Source organism: Perna viridis, chromosome 2, assembly GCF_037379345.1.
Source record: "Perna viridis isolate PV_CMFRI_1.1 ecotype Kerala chromosome 2, ASM3737934v1, whole genome shotgun sequence".
Taxonomy (NCBI): Eukaryota; Metazoa; Mollusca; class Bivalvia; order Mytilida; family Mytilidae; genus Perna; species Perna viridis.
This window is the reverse complement of record NC_142446.1, coordinates 33,980,976-33,996,104: the sequence shown is the minus strand read 5'-3', so window position 1 is coordinate 33,996,104 and position 15,129 is coordinate 33,980,976. Positions and strand designations below refer to the sequence as shown.

Sequence of the window (15,129 nt, the reverse complement as noted above, 5' to 3'; positions counted from 1 at the left end):
TCGGCCAGCTAGGCTATATAAAAATACAGCTTTCACTGGCAGGGTCATTCCTTCGCGTACATGTAGGTTTAACTTAGTAACTTAGGACTGTAACTTAGTACATGATGTGTGTTAGTACGGGACAGTTCATCTAGGTATTATTATGTAGTATAGAGGATTAACGATACATGTCACAACAAATCATTATTATACGAACGTCTCAGAATGTTCTATATATCTGTATTGCAATACTGCAACCAGTTAACGAAAGTGAAAAAAATATTATAAATTTATTACTGGTTTACTGGATAGGATTCAATCTATTTCTTTACATTTATCTCTGTCTATTGTTTTGACTATGATTTTATTTCTTTCAACCCTTGGGTTCAACTTCTATTTGTATATTTCTGGTTAACTTGACTTGCTAGGAAGATTTAAGGTTTTTAGAAAGTTTACAAAAAATTTCGACTTACCAATTTATTTTATTTTTAGCAATAATTTTATATGCACCTGTACATAACATGCGCAACCTTTTTCATTTATAGCATAACAAATTTTTATATTCTGTTATATTCTTGTTTATTATTATTATTATTATTATTATTATTATTATTATTATTTCTATATTTTAGTATGGTTACAGTGTATATATCGGTGAGTATAGTTTTAGTATGCCCAATCAGAGTAGATTGACAAGATAAAATTAAACAAGTTTAATGCTTATATTTTAGAACTGTAAAATGTATTTATATATTGTATTTTATTTTATTAATACACCTTTGATAATTTATGTAAGCTCTGATATTTTATTCTTATAACCTTCCGATACGGTAAATTTTGTAATAATATACGGTTTTAATTGTCTAAATGCATAATCCTAATAGGCATGGTTTGAAATGTCCGGTATTCGTAAGGAAGTATGGGTTGTCAAGGTCCGAAATATCTTTGGATCGAATTGCCCGTCAAAGGTAAACAAAATGGTTTCTATATATAAACTGCGAAACGTCTTTAAAAATATTTTATTTCATTTAATTTCGTGTCATTCTGTTTCGATTTGTATCGTTTTATTTTGTTTTTATTTCGTTTTGATTCATTTTGTTTCGAAAAGTTTCGTTTCTATTCTCTTTTTATCGATTCTTTTAGATTCGTTTTGGCTCGATATCGTTTTGCGATTTTTAAGTTCCCAAGAATTATGGGCAATTCTGATTTTCGTTATTTTCGTGAACATCTGGGCGCCATACTGCAGATTGTTATGGCCAATATCTTGGAAATGCTGTGATTCGATTTGTATTTATTTATCATCGAATATTTTCCAAGGCTGGTTTTGGTTCTCAAACGCAAATGAAGCTGCCATGAGGCTATTTTTAAGCTCCTGGAACTGAAGGTACAAACCGGATATTGATGTTTTTCTGGCTGTAAGTATGTAGAATCCAGTTCATAATACAACCATTAACGCTGCCTTCGGGAGTGTAAATATGTAATAATGATACTTGACTTTGTGAACGTAAACATTACATAATTATTTTAAAAACCGTAGAACGAGATCTCCGTTTTTTATAATATTATATTTTTTTTTTGGTGGGGGGGGTTCGGGGAAAATCTAATGTTTCTGACTTAGTATGTCTTTTTTGTACTCATTTGTTTGTTGTTTTGTTTTTTGTGTTTTGTTTTTGTTTTGTTTTTTGTTTTGTTTTGTTTTTTTTTTGTTTTGTTTTTTTTTTGGTGGGGGGGGTGTTTCTTGCCTATGGATTAGTTGAAATAACAAAACAATAGTTTTCCACGGAGTACATGCGTTCTTTGATTTAACCAATGCTTAAGTTTTTTCAGTAAAAACTAGATATTATATACAATTCACGGTATAAAAAGCCTCATCGACTGTCTTGCTACATATTTTTAGGCAACAAAAAATCAGATAATTATAACAATATGTTCTTGACTAAATTTTCATGTCCAGTAAAAAAATAATTCATTTTTATGCGTAAATTAGCCTCGAGCTGAAACTCTGTATAAGTTCGAAATTTTCTTCAAAATTTGGAATGAAACGTTAGAGCGAAATGTTTACTAATATTTAAAAGAGATTATTATCAATACATGCATATAATTCAGTTGTGTATAATGATACTTAAAATCCTTAATATAACAGAGTGATCTTGCATAACTGTCTCTGAAAAATTGTATTACCACTGCTTTTCGTGATGTTTTTTTCTTTATATCTAGGGATATTTCTGTGCAGTATATGCAGATTATATTAAGTATAAGCGAATTCCAAAGGGAATGATGTCGGCTTGGCCTCCTTATTAATTTTTAAAAGCCAAGTTTGATTCATATCTCCCAAAGATCGGGACTAGTAAACTGGGTACTAAGACATCCAATTTGAATTAATATAAATATGATTTTGCACAAATGTCCACTATTTTCATTAAATAGTCATCTTTAAATATCACAAAAGCTTTGTACAATGAGCTACGCATAATGGTGTAGTTACTGCGGCAGTGTACAGCGTAAAGCAAAAACCAGAACCTAGTATACAAATTGAATGAAATATATGCTGTTCATAAAATATAACTATTGCACAGACAGCGTGGTAAAACAAAATATTCCACAGATAAAAAGTAATATTTGGTTCAGCAATTTATGAAAGCTTTGATATGGACCAGTCGCAGAGTTACTAATGAACCGGCCTGTTTTAGTACATCGTCCAGGTTCAATTCTAAAATTTGGACAGAGCTTGCTTTCCAAATTCGTATCACTTAATTTTATTCTATTAAATCTATCGTTCGAGCATATTCCTTTTATGGAACCAAGTCGACCGGAAGCGGAACTCATAAGAATATCACAATCACATACCAATGGATTCCGATTTAGGGAAATTGTTCCGAATAAACAAGATGGCGATTGTTTGAGAAAATCTATTGATGAAATGTTGTTATTATCGAGATAAACAGATAGTTGGTACATTGATTTCGCAAATGCTTTACTCATTATTTGCGATATTTTCATATTTTTTAAAAATACATTGAGTACTTTTAATCCTTTAAAGGCATAGTCACCAATAAAATGAAATTCGTTATCCGATAAATCCAAAATATCTAGTACCATTAAAGTTCCGAGAGGAACCGAAGGCACGCGTGTTAAACCAACATTTCGGAGGTAAAGTTCCTTCAAGCTCCATTCTATCCCATTGAACATCGTATCAGTAAATATGAGAGGGTTTCCACTAATATCCAACACACGTAATTTCACAACATACTCAAACGAGTCATTTTGTACATACTTTAAATGATTGAAAGAAATATTCAAGTTTGTTAGAGATATTAAGGGGCGTAATGCAGCTACCCAAAAAATGCCACTCCTAAGCTCATTCGAACTTAAATCTAACGTTCGTAAAGTATTTCCTAAACTTTTAAAAGAACAATGAGGTAGTGTTTCTAGCTTATTTCCCCGAAGGTTTAAAGTTTTGAGTGATGTAAAATTTTCAAATTGTTTATCCACTAAATTCGGGATTCCGTTGTTTTCCAGATTTAGTTCTGATATATTTAACAGTACTTTATACACCGCTTCAGGCACAGCAGGTAGTAGGTTATTAGATAGATCGAGCACTTCAAGAGATTCAATGCCATAAAATGCTTCAAAGTTTAATCTAATTATGTTGTTAAAGCGAAGGCTTAACCGTTTCAGAGACTCCAAACCAAGATTTTCAAACATGGGTCCAATTTGTATTGGTGTTTGGTCTTTTTTGTTGGAGTTCTTATCCAAAATTAATTCTTTTAAATTCTTCATGTCTTTTAAGAAATACAAATTTTCAATATACTTAAAATCTATATTGGTATCCTTCAAATGCAGGACTTCCAGACTATTCATTTCCTTAAATACATTGATTTTTACTGAAGTAGTAAAAAAGCTATTAAAACTTAGATCTAATGTCTTTAGACGGTGGAGGTTGCTAAAAACATCCTCTGGCAAACGATTCAAATCTAAATTGTTTCTTTTGATTGACAACAGTGTTAAGTTTTCAAATCTACTTATATACTGTAGCGTATGCATGTTTACTCCTGCATTGTCCATCCGGAGTTGAAGTAATGATTTGTCAAGAGTTTGTAGTAACTGTGCTATATTGTTAAAATTTGTATCACTTATGTCAATTCTAGATATCTTTAGATCTGAAGATATTACACTTGGTAGTTGTTCGTCGTGAATTTGTCTAAAAACCAACTCGTTCATTTCTAACCCCACAAAAGGGGTGAAATCGAGATCGCCAATGCTGATACCTGAGCAGTCTATTTTTATCTTCGGTTCTGATTTGCAGGTACATGGAAATAATTTCTGACAAAATGTGCTTATCACGCATGTTGGTAAAACACTGAGTAGAGTGTACAACAAAACAAGCATACCTGAAAGAAATAAAGTCATATTAGATAAAGCAACAAATGTATAAACCAAAATTTAATACACCCGAAACCCAAAAATGGGTGACTTACCCGTTTACATTTGATAGGTACAGCGTGAATCCTTGATAAAACCAAAACATTATTTAAATACATGTTAAACACAAACATATCTTATAGCCGCTATTCCTCAATTAAACATACTACAATTACTTGTGAAATCTTAACATTTTAAATTAGACTTTACTAAATGTGGATCAATTACTAGTATGCTTAGTTCAACATTGGTTCATTGTATGCAAATTCCATTGTACATCTTTTTATTCTTTATAAATGGGAAGGCCTACAGCTGTGACCATTTCTCGTACATTTCTAAAGAAACGAAGTCCATAAAAGATAATGGTCAATGCATTACAGATTTCATATTTCTATGACATTTTATCAATAGAGGCTACTGAGTCTATATCTTGGTCTCCATCGGAATAGCCAATAAGGGTCATTAGGTTGTCCAGCTACTTCAATCATTTCCTAATGCATCTCAATTAAGCATGGATAAATTCTGAGTGTATTCCGAATGATGTCATGATAAATTATAACCGATGATTAATGCCCTGACAAGGGAATTAGTTTCTTTCTTATTTTCTCTGACTAAACTCCAAAGATATTTGATATTCGGTTCAACCATAAATAAATGCTTTCACGAAACGTTTTTTTTATTTGGTCTGTCCAAACCAAAAGATAATTCGTTTCGCCATAAAGGGATAACACACCTGTTATATTTTATTTGTCTGGAATCCGGGAGTGTAATTCTCATCCTAATCTTTGCTTCACGCATAAAAAAGAAACACTTTTCATGATAAATCTTTAAAAGGCTTTGTCATTTAAAGGGACTTATTGGACATAGTATATTCAATCTAGTAAGATCTTGGAGATCGATATATCATATATTGCTGAAAACTGTATTTACTATACATAGCATTGTTAGACCTTACAAGTTCTGTCAAGTTTTTAATCATAAAAGTTTCTGATTTATTCGTAATTCATGGTAAGTAGGTTTAACTCGATTATAATTAAAGCATGTTAGCCCTGATGCTAAAAGTAACATCTCGTCTAACACACACTGTTTGCTTTATTGATGTTAGCATGTAATGCCAATTCTATATAAGTCATGATCATAATAATTAACTAATACGATACTATAGTAAGTAATTTCAAATAGTTAAGCTTCCATTTGTTTTATTCTTACAAAGGAAATATAGAAGTTTTCAAATACAGTGGAAGACGCTAAATCTTCATCTATTCCAAATTTCATATATTCTCTTCATTTCAATCTAATGACTTCTAAATTGTAATTTTTTGGTGTCTTATTTTCTCAAATTTCTAACAAAATAGATTAATGTCAAAAAAAAATCATACTTGGGAAAACCCATAATGTGCTTTAATAGTTTCCGTCTGAGAGATTTCATCTTAATTGAAGCAATAAAACCAGAAATATTCCATCTGTTATCCGATATACCACTTTCTATGGATCCATTTGGAATTCCATAGATTTGCTAAACAGTCACGAATGAAATGGCATACGAAAGCCTTGTTTTCCTTACATAGTAGTTAAAATAGATACTACAGAAGGACTCGTGGTCTAGCTTATCTCCCTTGGGGATGTTATTGGATACGATTACTTCAGTCCAGAATAATGATATAATTGCATTCATTAAGTACGTGTTAGGAGATGAGATTACTAATTTGATGTTATGACATGTAAACATACAATGACTATATGGCATAAATATTTCTGAGCCCATAATAAGCTCGTTACCCTTTTCGGTTAAATAAAGCATAGTTTTTTTATTCAATTACCAGATGAACGCCCTTATCCAATTTGATAGTTAAGATTTCAGTTAAGGATAAGATTTGACAGCCAATAAACTAAACCACAAGTAAGAGAAACACTGAAAACAATGGTTTATAATGAACATACTAATAACCACAATTTAAAAACAAAGATATGGTATCGAAACTGATATGGAACCTATAAAATGCAAAGTTAACGCAATTTATTATAGCTGATTAGCGCAGTTACATAGCGGATGTTTGACAATTAAAGTATTTTGAAACCACTGGTGACATATTGTCAAAGCGGTCAATTTGATTCATCAATATAAGGGTCACGTATTTATCCTAAGCAAATTATTTACCGGCTCCCAGCTGATTTCATTTGACGAAACAATTCCCAGAGCAATAAATCGTAAATTAATAGAGAGAGAGACGGAAACAGAATTAATTCAGAATGTCAGTACGTGTTGCAAGACAAGACACATTTAGCATATTCAGAGCATCAGCAGAGAAATTCTCGCCGTCTGGAAATGACTATCAAACCTTCATGGTGAAGTCTGTTTATACCATCCTTATATACTCTGAAAATCTGTATGAAAAAGTTGTCATGATTAGAACTCTTTCTACAAAGAGACAATGGCGCCCTGATTTGTATTCACTGTGCTGTAGAGCGCTTTGGGTTTTTATTTAATATGGAATTGCCATTAGCAGTGATATCTCCTCATAAACAATCAATTTTCAAACATGCCTTACATTTTTTTTTTAAATAATCACTATAATTCATTCAATTTAATTTCTTTATATCTCTTCGGTAGTTCAAATGGTACAAGAGAATATACAGAGAGATTATTAGCTAAATGTATTCTAGATCTGCAAGTGTTTGCATTCTAAATTAAATGCATGTCTTTAAATTATATACAGAAAATAATAACTACTCAGTTTTGTAAAATCAAGTAGTTTATTGTATTGTTTTTTTTTTCATTATGGTGACATTTAAGATCTATTTTGTGAAACAGCTTGTTGATTAAAACACGTCTGTGAAACATTCTATCTAATTTGGTTAGTAAATGTTAGAATTATTTTCCTCTGGAAAATGTCAAAAGCCATAAATCTTCAAACTAGAATACCCGAAAGGATGCAGATCTTGGAAAATATCATCTCTATATAAGATACATATTGGATTGGATATAATTCGTTGCCAATCTATCAGCCCATTCATCGTGTGTAAACAATCGAATTCCCAAAAAAAAGAAATGAATCATTAACTATCGGGCATTTTATTTTATCATCCATCACCAGACCACAAAGTCAAAGAGAATTATTCATTATATCAATAATAGCAAGTAATGGATTCTCGTTTTGCATGTACATTTGTGCAGTTGCTGCCTCGAGTTATTTCAGAAGCTTAATGCAAGCGTTAGATGATATCCGTTTTTAAAATTGATAGAATACCGCACAATTCTGATAATTATAATATATGAAACTAAAAACTAATGTACGCACAAAAGTGGTGGATCCGGCAGTTCCGGAGCAGAAGCAAAAGATAGCCTTGACCTCTCCCTTTTTGTGCATATTTTAGATCAACCCTGCACAATGCCTTAACAGTGGTATCTTTTCAATAAAAGACTATGACTCTATATATATTCTGGATTTTAAATGTTGCAAATATCATATTCAATTCAGTATGCGTGCGTAAATAACCAGACGATAATCGTACTTATCTGTCATGGATCCTAGCATGTTGACGTCTGCATGTGGATTACAAGTTTTGCTTTAACTTATTTGAGGCCCACTATTTTATATGTACATGTAATATTAAAAATTAACGATTTACGACGGCCATGCATATAAATAGTTTTTCAAATAATGTCTGTCTTCATGCAAGTTGTTATACATCTGTGGCGTATAGGGCTACTTACAAGAACAGTAGGTGTATTGAATAGAGTAATACAGATCATTATGATTCATTTTATTTTACTTTATTTTTACCTTTGCAAAATTTTAGTTAGTAACCCAAATTTGTGGCCGTGGAACTTCTAATAACCAATTTTTACATTTAGTATGCGCATTTATCCGTGAAAACAAAAGTCGATTAATCCGAAGTCAAATACAGCAACAGAGAAAGGGTAGCAATGGCAACCAACCAGGGAAAACACAATAACACCAGACAAGATGCTCAAAAATTATTAACGGACTGATTAACCTGGCAGATACATGAACAGACCAAAACAACAAAAATAATACTATAGTATTATTGCGTAAGGTTTTCCATATTGGCTTAGTTATTGGTCCGTGGCTAGCCTCGGACTAGTAACTAAGCCAGTATGGAAAACATTACGCTATTATACTGTTATTGACTAACTAGGCCAATATGGATTTTAACCAGGCCAATGACGGCTACCTCCCATTTTGGCGCACTTTTGTATTTTGTATTTTATTGGCAGTTTGATTATATTCAGGCTGATATTCGAACGTTAGACAATAAATATATATATACATGTATATGATTCGTACACAATTACATGTATACAAATAAAAGTAACTACAAAATGAATGTACAAACGATATGGATTATTTTTTTCTGTTTAAGTAGCAAGTGGATAAAACCTGAATTAAAATTATACGTCAGAGGGAGGTCCGGGGGTTAGGGTCTGGATGTTTGAACCCACGTCCACTTTTTGGGAAAAGTTTTTAGTTTTATGCAAAATTCAAAACTGAAGGAATGAAATTCTAGATCCGCCGCTCTATGTAATCGTTTTTCGCAGAACTGTGATCAAATATCATTACTTTCCAAGTTTCAATCTTTATCAGCCTACGTAATAATTACAGTCTCTTCATTTCAACTTCTGACGACTCATACCATGTATGGTCATTTTTCAATGAAATACTGCCTTAATTTATCAACTTGATATACAAGATTGATAAGTGAATGATGTACGGCTCTTGTTTGATTTATGACTAAGTCTTCGAAAATCGAATCGAAAAATATCAAATTGTCTGTAATAAAATGATTAAGAAAAAGGAGCGTTCGTTTAACTAACAAGCGTTCTAACGTTTCTGATTTCACGTTTTGCGAATTTCAATTCACTATAAAACACCTTCAAAGTTAAAGTAAGTGCAGTTTTCACTACAGAAGTTTTATGGTCGTCATCATGAACTCGTGGATCGTTATGGTGTATCCATCAGCACCATGAAAACTGATGTATTCAACGGATCATAGTTTTCCTTTCCTCGTTTGTCTACCCCGGACTTTTTTATGAGCAACTCGGCGGGTGTTTCTAGAAAAGCAGAGGAGGCTTACCTTACCGGTGCACCTGGTGCATACTCCCAGTTTTTAGTGGAGTCCGAGTTGCTCATTTACTTTTGTTACTTTGTATGTATGATTTTAGTTACTTTATGTTCTTTGTTGTGTATGTCTGTTTTCCATTTCTGGTCTTTGTCCCTGGATTACATTCTTTTGACTACCGCTATAACCTTTGTTCCCTTGATTACTCTTTCAGAGATTTAATTTTTTTTCTTCCTTTCTCCTTCTCACCATACAAGATTATATATCGTATGAAAAATATTCTCTGCCATAATTTGTGTCAGTTGGTTGTACAGAAACGTAAGGATTTGAAAACAACTTATAATTTCAATACAGAAGTTTCAACTGCTGAGGTCCTTTAGAGCCATGATTATCGGCTTATTACCAACAAAACCCTGCAAATAAGGTGTAGGAAAAAAAACAGAAAAGCCTCATCAAGTAGCATACATTGCACAAGTTGAACGTTTTTGGCTGCATCAGAATTTAAAACAATATTCTCTGCACAATATCAGCAGCTGAAGTATAATGTAAATTCTTCAGGGTTTCAGTTCCTAAACTCTTACGCCATGTTCAGTACTAAATTAGCTTAGGTACAAAACACTTTTGAGAGATTATGGGTGTATAGCGAATCGCAACAGTATTCTCAATTAACAATCATATTAATTTTGTCTGAACATTTTCATAATCTGAATAATAACGCTAACATCTTTCGGTTATTAGGAGTGTGAGTAACCTCTATAATCCAGATCTTTATTTGTATATAGGACCTCGGTTCTTGAACTGGAGGTTGATTTAAACCCTTATTTTGATATAACGAGAATATGTATGGTGAATATGTCAAAGAGACAACAACCTCATTGGGATGAAAATACCATCCATCCCAAGCCAGGGTTTTCTGGACTTAAGTTAATTATTTATGTTACTTGAGTATATAGGGACAACTCTTTCGCTGTAACTCTGTATAATGACGTTTTGGAGCCAGCTGTAGCCTGCCCTGTGGAATGAGAATTTCCTCGACGTTCATTGAAGACCAATGTGTGATCTTGGTCTGACATTTTCATCCATGTAGGGTTGTCTCTTTGACATATACACCATACATTTGTACATATACCTATTCTCGTTATATATACATTTCAATTATAAAATAGATTGAGACTAGAATCTTGTTGCTATATAACATTTTCAAATGCATTTTAAAAATTTGTTCCAAACTTATCCTCTTTAACTTTCTGTCGTACCTTTTCCAGCCAGCAATCTGAAATATTCTTACTAGACTTATTCACACAAACGAAAATAAAGACAAAATAGTTTACAGAGATCTTTTTAAAAAGCTAATACCTGTTCGGATTACAATTAAATCTCGTAAGAATTTTATAACATCAGTAATTTAACTAGTGTGCCATAATCAAATGGGAAAAAAGACAAAAGTCCAAAACATTGAATTTTTATGATAGTCCTCGGGTAATCTTAAGTTTTGTCCAAGGAAACATTTTAGGACTCATCTGATGAATCTGATGAATCTAACAAAAACTAGACTCTTGGCATTGATACGCTCAGTCATTAATTCTATTTAAGCCCCTAACCTGAAAACCTGGATCCGCCCATAAAACTATACTTGTACGATCTTAGTTTGTCCTACTTTCTCTTAGATGCTTTATACTGCATATAGATGTATATCTATATTGTATTGATATGAACAAAATCAATACACTTCCGTATATAATACGGATAAAATGTTCCAACCTACCCAAAGTAACACAAAATTATACAAAGAAAACTGAATGTTTACGATTCCGGAAAAGAATTATTTACTAAGTCCAAAGTACAATAACAGTATTTCAGGGGACTAGCATTAAAGGGGGAGGGTCACATGTCTCCTGTTACATATTTGGTGACAAAAAATATAGTATTTAGTATAAACCCAACACCACATTCACCCAATTCCCATAAATGGCCTCGATATTTTTTAAAAGAAATTGTACTATTACTTTTTCTAGTTGCGTCGGGAGTTTGTCTTCCACTTCGATAAACGCATCCCCTGATTTTTTTTTATTTTGGAGGTAAACAAGCAATGTAATATATTCACTTTGTTTCCAGTTCGTTTTGATATCTTTACGAATTCTTATAATTGGTTCTAGAGTTTTACTACAAATGTTTTGACACTTATTGGATGAAAATCATACTGTTATTGTCTCAGTATATCATGTGTTTTCTTGCAAAGCAAATTATTACGAGGCGAGTTTAGGTTGAAGTCGGAATCCCTTATGTACTTTAACTGCAAAATTTAATGCAAATTTCAACCGAAGTTACTACGCTAAAAACGTACACCGAATGGAAGAAAAACTCATTTCACTTATATTAATTTCAAAAGTTCCATTTCCATCAAACAAATAATCAAAATTAACTTACTGAACTCAATCGCCATATTCCATTACTAGCTGGTCAACACATGGAACCGCCCTTTAACCAACTGAACAGACGACCACTACTGCGCATGCCAAACTGGTGTTTCTATAATTTCTTAGAAATCTGTCAAAACTAACATCAGCAGATATCAAAATTGACTAAATGCAGATACAACGGTTTCTTGTACAATAAAGAAATCAATTCTAGTTCCTAATGATAGAAAATAAATAGGAAATGTATAGGGTCTTGAACTGGCGCTTCAACGGTCTGGTTAAAGAAAATGAAGTTTTATATTTATTCCACGATAGAATAATCTGAAAATCAAAAAAAATAATAAACAACTCATAGATGATTGATTTGTGAAGTGCGCTTTGTGAAAAGAATATAACTTCTAATTGTTTCAGCAAACTACAAGACATGATGCTGATTTAGAATGACGTGTTTTAATTGTTTGATTTGACTTTGTCTTTGTTTTTTGTGTGTTTGTTTGTTTGTTTGGGTTTTTTTTGGGGGGGGTGTCTTTGTTTTTATCTTTTTTAGTTTCTTTTTGGGGGTATTTTATTTAATATGTTATTTACTTGTAAGTGTGTATGTTTTGCTAGTTTGCTGATTTTTCTTTCTTTGTTGAGTGTTGTCTAGTTCACAATAGTGTTCAATTGAACACATTTAAAATGAGTCTCAACTGTTATATTTTAGACATCTAACGATCATATATTTCTTATCAAACATTATGTTATGCGACAACAAAATTCAGTATGACAAACATAGAATGCTATCGGTTGGAGAATTTAGAAACAATGTCGCACATGCAATATAACTCCACGACTGTAAATGATTTGACCGTGTGACATTATTTCGTCGTTAATACTAATGGCATGCGTTTACAGAATAAAAAGAAAACAATCAAATCTCAATGAACATGCAAATGAGGTCTAGAAATATCATGTCGTTAATCATGGCTTAATTATTAGAAATTAGAATTCAGACCATCACAAAACAAAGCCATTCTATGTATGCATGAAAATGAAGAATATAAGGCTAACCGTTACTTAAAGTCAACTCATTGCTTGAACTTGGATTTTTGATTGGCAAAATTTAAATATCGATCGACTCAAGAAAAAAAGTATTATTAGAAGAAACATCTTCGTGGTGTTATTTTTTTTCTCATAATTTTGTACCTGCCAAGCCCAGAACAGCCAAAACCATTCCACCATCGCATGTTGCAGCGGACATGGCCAATCGTATCTTTGAAATACGTCACCCCCCGTTTGTAACTGTGGTTATATAATCAAGCACACTCCGCTTATTTGTGCATTCAATTTGATACACGTAACATAACTTTTCGAGTAATTGCTGCATATGCCAATAACCATAATAAACAACTCTTCTTCCATCAAAATATTTCCTGTATGAAAATGTCAAAAATATCAAATAAATGTCATAATGTGTGTCTATCGATTCTACATAAGGGTACTTGCTGAACTAACCTTCTCTCCCCAGAGAAAAAGATAACAGTTTAAGTTCTGACAGACTAATGGAGATGTTTAGACATTGGTTTCTGGATTTCGTTTCCAAATTGGATTTCCTTGATAAAATTCCGATTTCATGGAGATTTATAAACAGAGCGACCAGCTACATTGTATCTCATTTGATCTACCAGATCTAATATACGGTAATAATGCGTTTGCAGACGGTATCAGTTGTTTGGGAAATAAACGAAGCAAATTGTTCCGGCAAACAAAGTGCCCAGTTTCAATAAATCAGAACGAGGTTCCATATGCCGTTTGAACTTTTATTTACGAGTCCTCAGTTTAATATAATCGAAATGAACATTTTGCGCATCTATTTCTACGGTAATAGAAAAGGACGAATTCTCAACATGAATATAATGATAACGTCTGCATTATTGAAGATTATTGATTTTCTAATAATAGAAAATGAATTTGTTGTATTCTATTATAAAATCATTTTATAATATTAAAAAATGTGACTGATTTTGCATTATTGCAAAGTTTTTTTTAGTTCAATTTGTAATATTACAAAATGTGTGATATTTTATTACTAAATCAGGATGTTGTAATAAAAGAAAATGAATTTTTAATATTACAAAATGAATTTCTAATATTTAAATATATTTTCTGATATTAAAAATGATTTTGTTATATTGAAAATGTATTTTCTAATATTACAAAATATTGATTTTTGTCCACTTTGGCTTGTCATATAGTTCCCCTAAGCCTAGCTTTCATGGCACGATGTACGTATCCCCCGCCACACATTTCCCTCTCATTTAGTTTCTAAATAGATCATTATATAAATTTACAGTATATCCACTACTAGATTGTCTGACAAACTATTAAATCTGACTTGGTACAATCTCTTACCCCGCCTCATATTGTGGTCCTGAGTAACACAAGCCCGTGACGATTATCCGTGGCAGTATCGAGGGCAGTACATAATATAGTCAAAATTAATGTTACTGATTCAGTACTACCGGGAAATTTCTTATCATAGCATATATCAAGATATAAATATACTTTTCTGTGTATGCATCATTAAAGGGCATATCAAAATTTACAGTAGAATTAATATGGCCGGATCCAGATATTTTGAAAAGGGGTGCCAGAAAAAGGGGGATTCAGGCAATTATTTGCTAATTTTTGCCCAAATTTTAACTGGAAACACATTTCGCCTCTGCATTTCGATCCTGACATTTTTTTCCTCTCAATCAAAAGTTAATCGCTTTTTAGTTGTCTCCCCTTATAAAATTGATAAATGTATTATAGTTGGAATTAAGCCTAAAAGGTACTAATTTTTATAATAATCTTTTAAATAAATTGTCATAGTTCACAAAAAGTATATATAAAGTTTATTCATAGTTACTTAAATTAATATTTGCAAGGTATAATATTTTTATACACTTTAAATGAAACTTAGAAAGTTTTGAGTTGGTTCCAGGAATGAAATGCGTTACATTCATAAAAGGGCCTTTACCACACTTGGTACTCAGGATCAATTGGTCTTGAGCGGAATCACAAGCAAGAGATTTCGAAGGCACAATTTGTGGAACCAGTGGCAGTTGGTGCTATAACGGCCTGACGCCCAACATCAGTTTACGAAATAGAATCTCCTCACCTTCTTATCTGTGCTTGAAAGAGCACAGCAACATAAGTGTTTGAATTGGGAACATGTGTTAACTTAGGGCAAGCGTGGACAATTTTT

At 32.2% G+C, this 15,129-nt stretch overlaps 1 protein-coding gene and 1 non-coding gene across 3 annotated transcripts; one reads left to right on the top strand and one right to left on the bottom strand.

Moving 5' to 3' along the window:
- Positions 1–1,335: 1,335 nt before the first annotated feature.
- LOC148624751 (uncharacterized) lies at positions 1,336–14,986 on the bottom strand. 2 transcript variants are annotated; one of them, XM_088567616.1, is made up of 3 exons: positions 13,086–14,986; positions 11,911–12,221; positions 1,336–4,370 (listed from the first exon to the last, which is right to left on the bottom strand). In XM_088567616.1, exons 2-3 carry the CDS (start codon positions 11,924–11,926, stop codon positions 2,545–2,547), a joined length of 1,842 nt encoding a protein of 613 aa, XP_088423742.1. In that variant the 5' UTR covers positions 11,927–12,221; positions 13,086–14,986; the 3' UTR covers positions 1,336–2,544. The 2 variants fall into 2 exon arrangements, with proteins under 2 accessions (XP_088423742.1, XP_088423743.1); XM_088567617.1 differs by having other exon boundaries at positions 11,911–12,039.
- Positions 14,887–15,013, top strand: LOC148624750 (U11 spliceosomal RNA). Its single transcript, XR_015920502.1, has one exon. It is a non-coding gene; the product is annotated as a U11 spliceosomal RNA (small nuclear RNA).
- Positions 15,014–15,129: the final 116 nt, after the last annotated feature.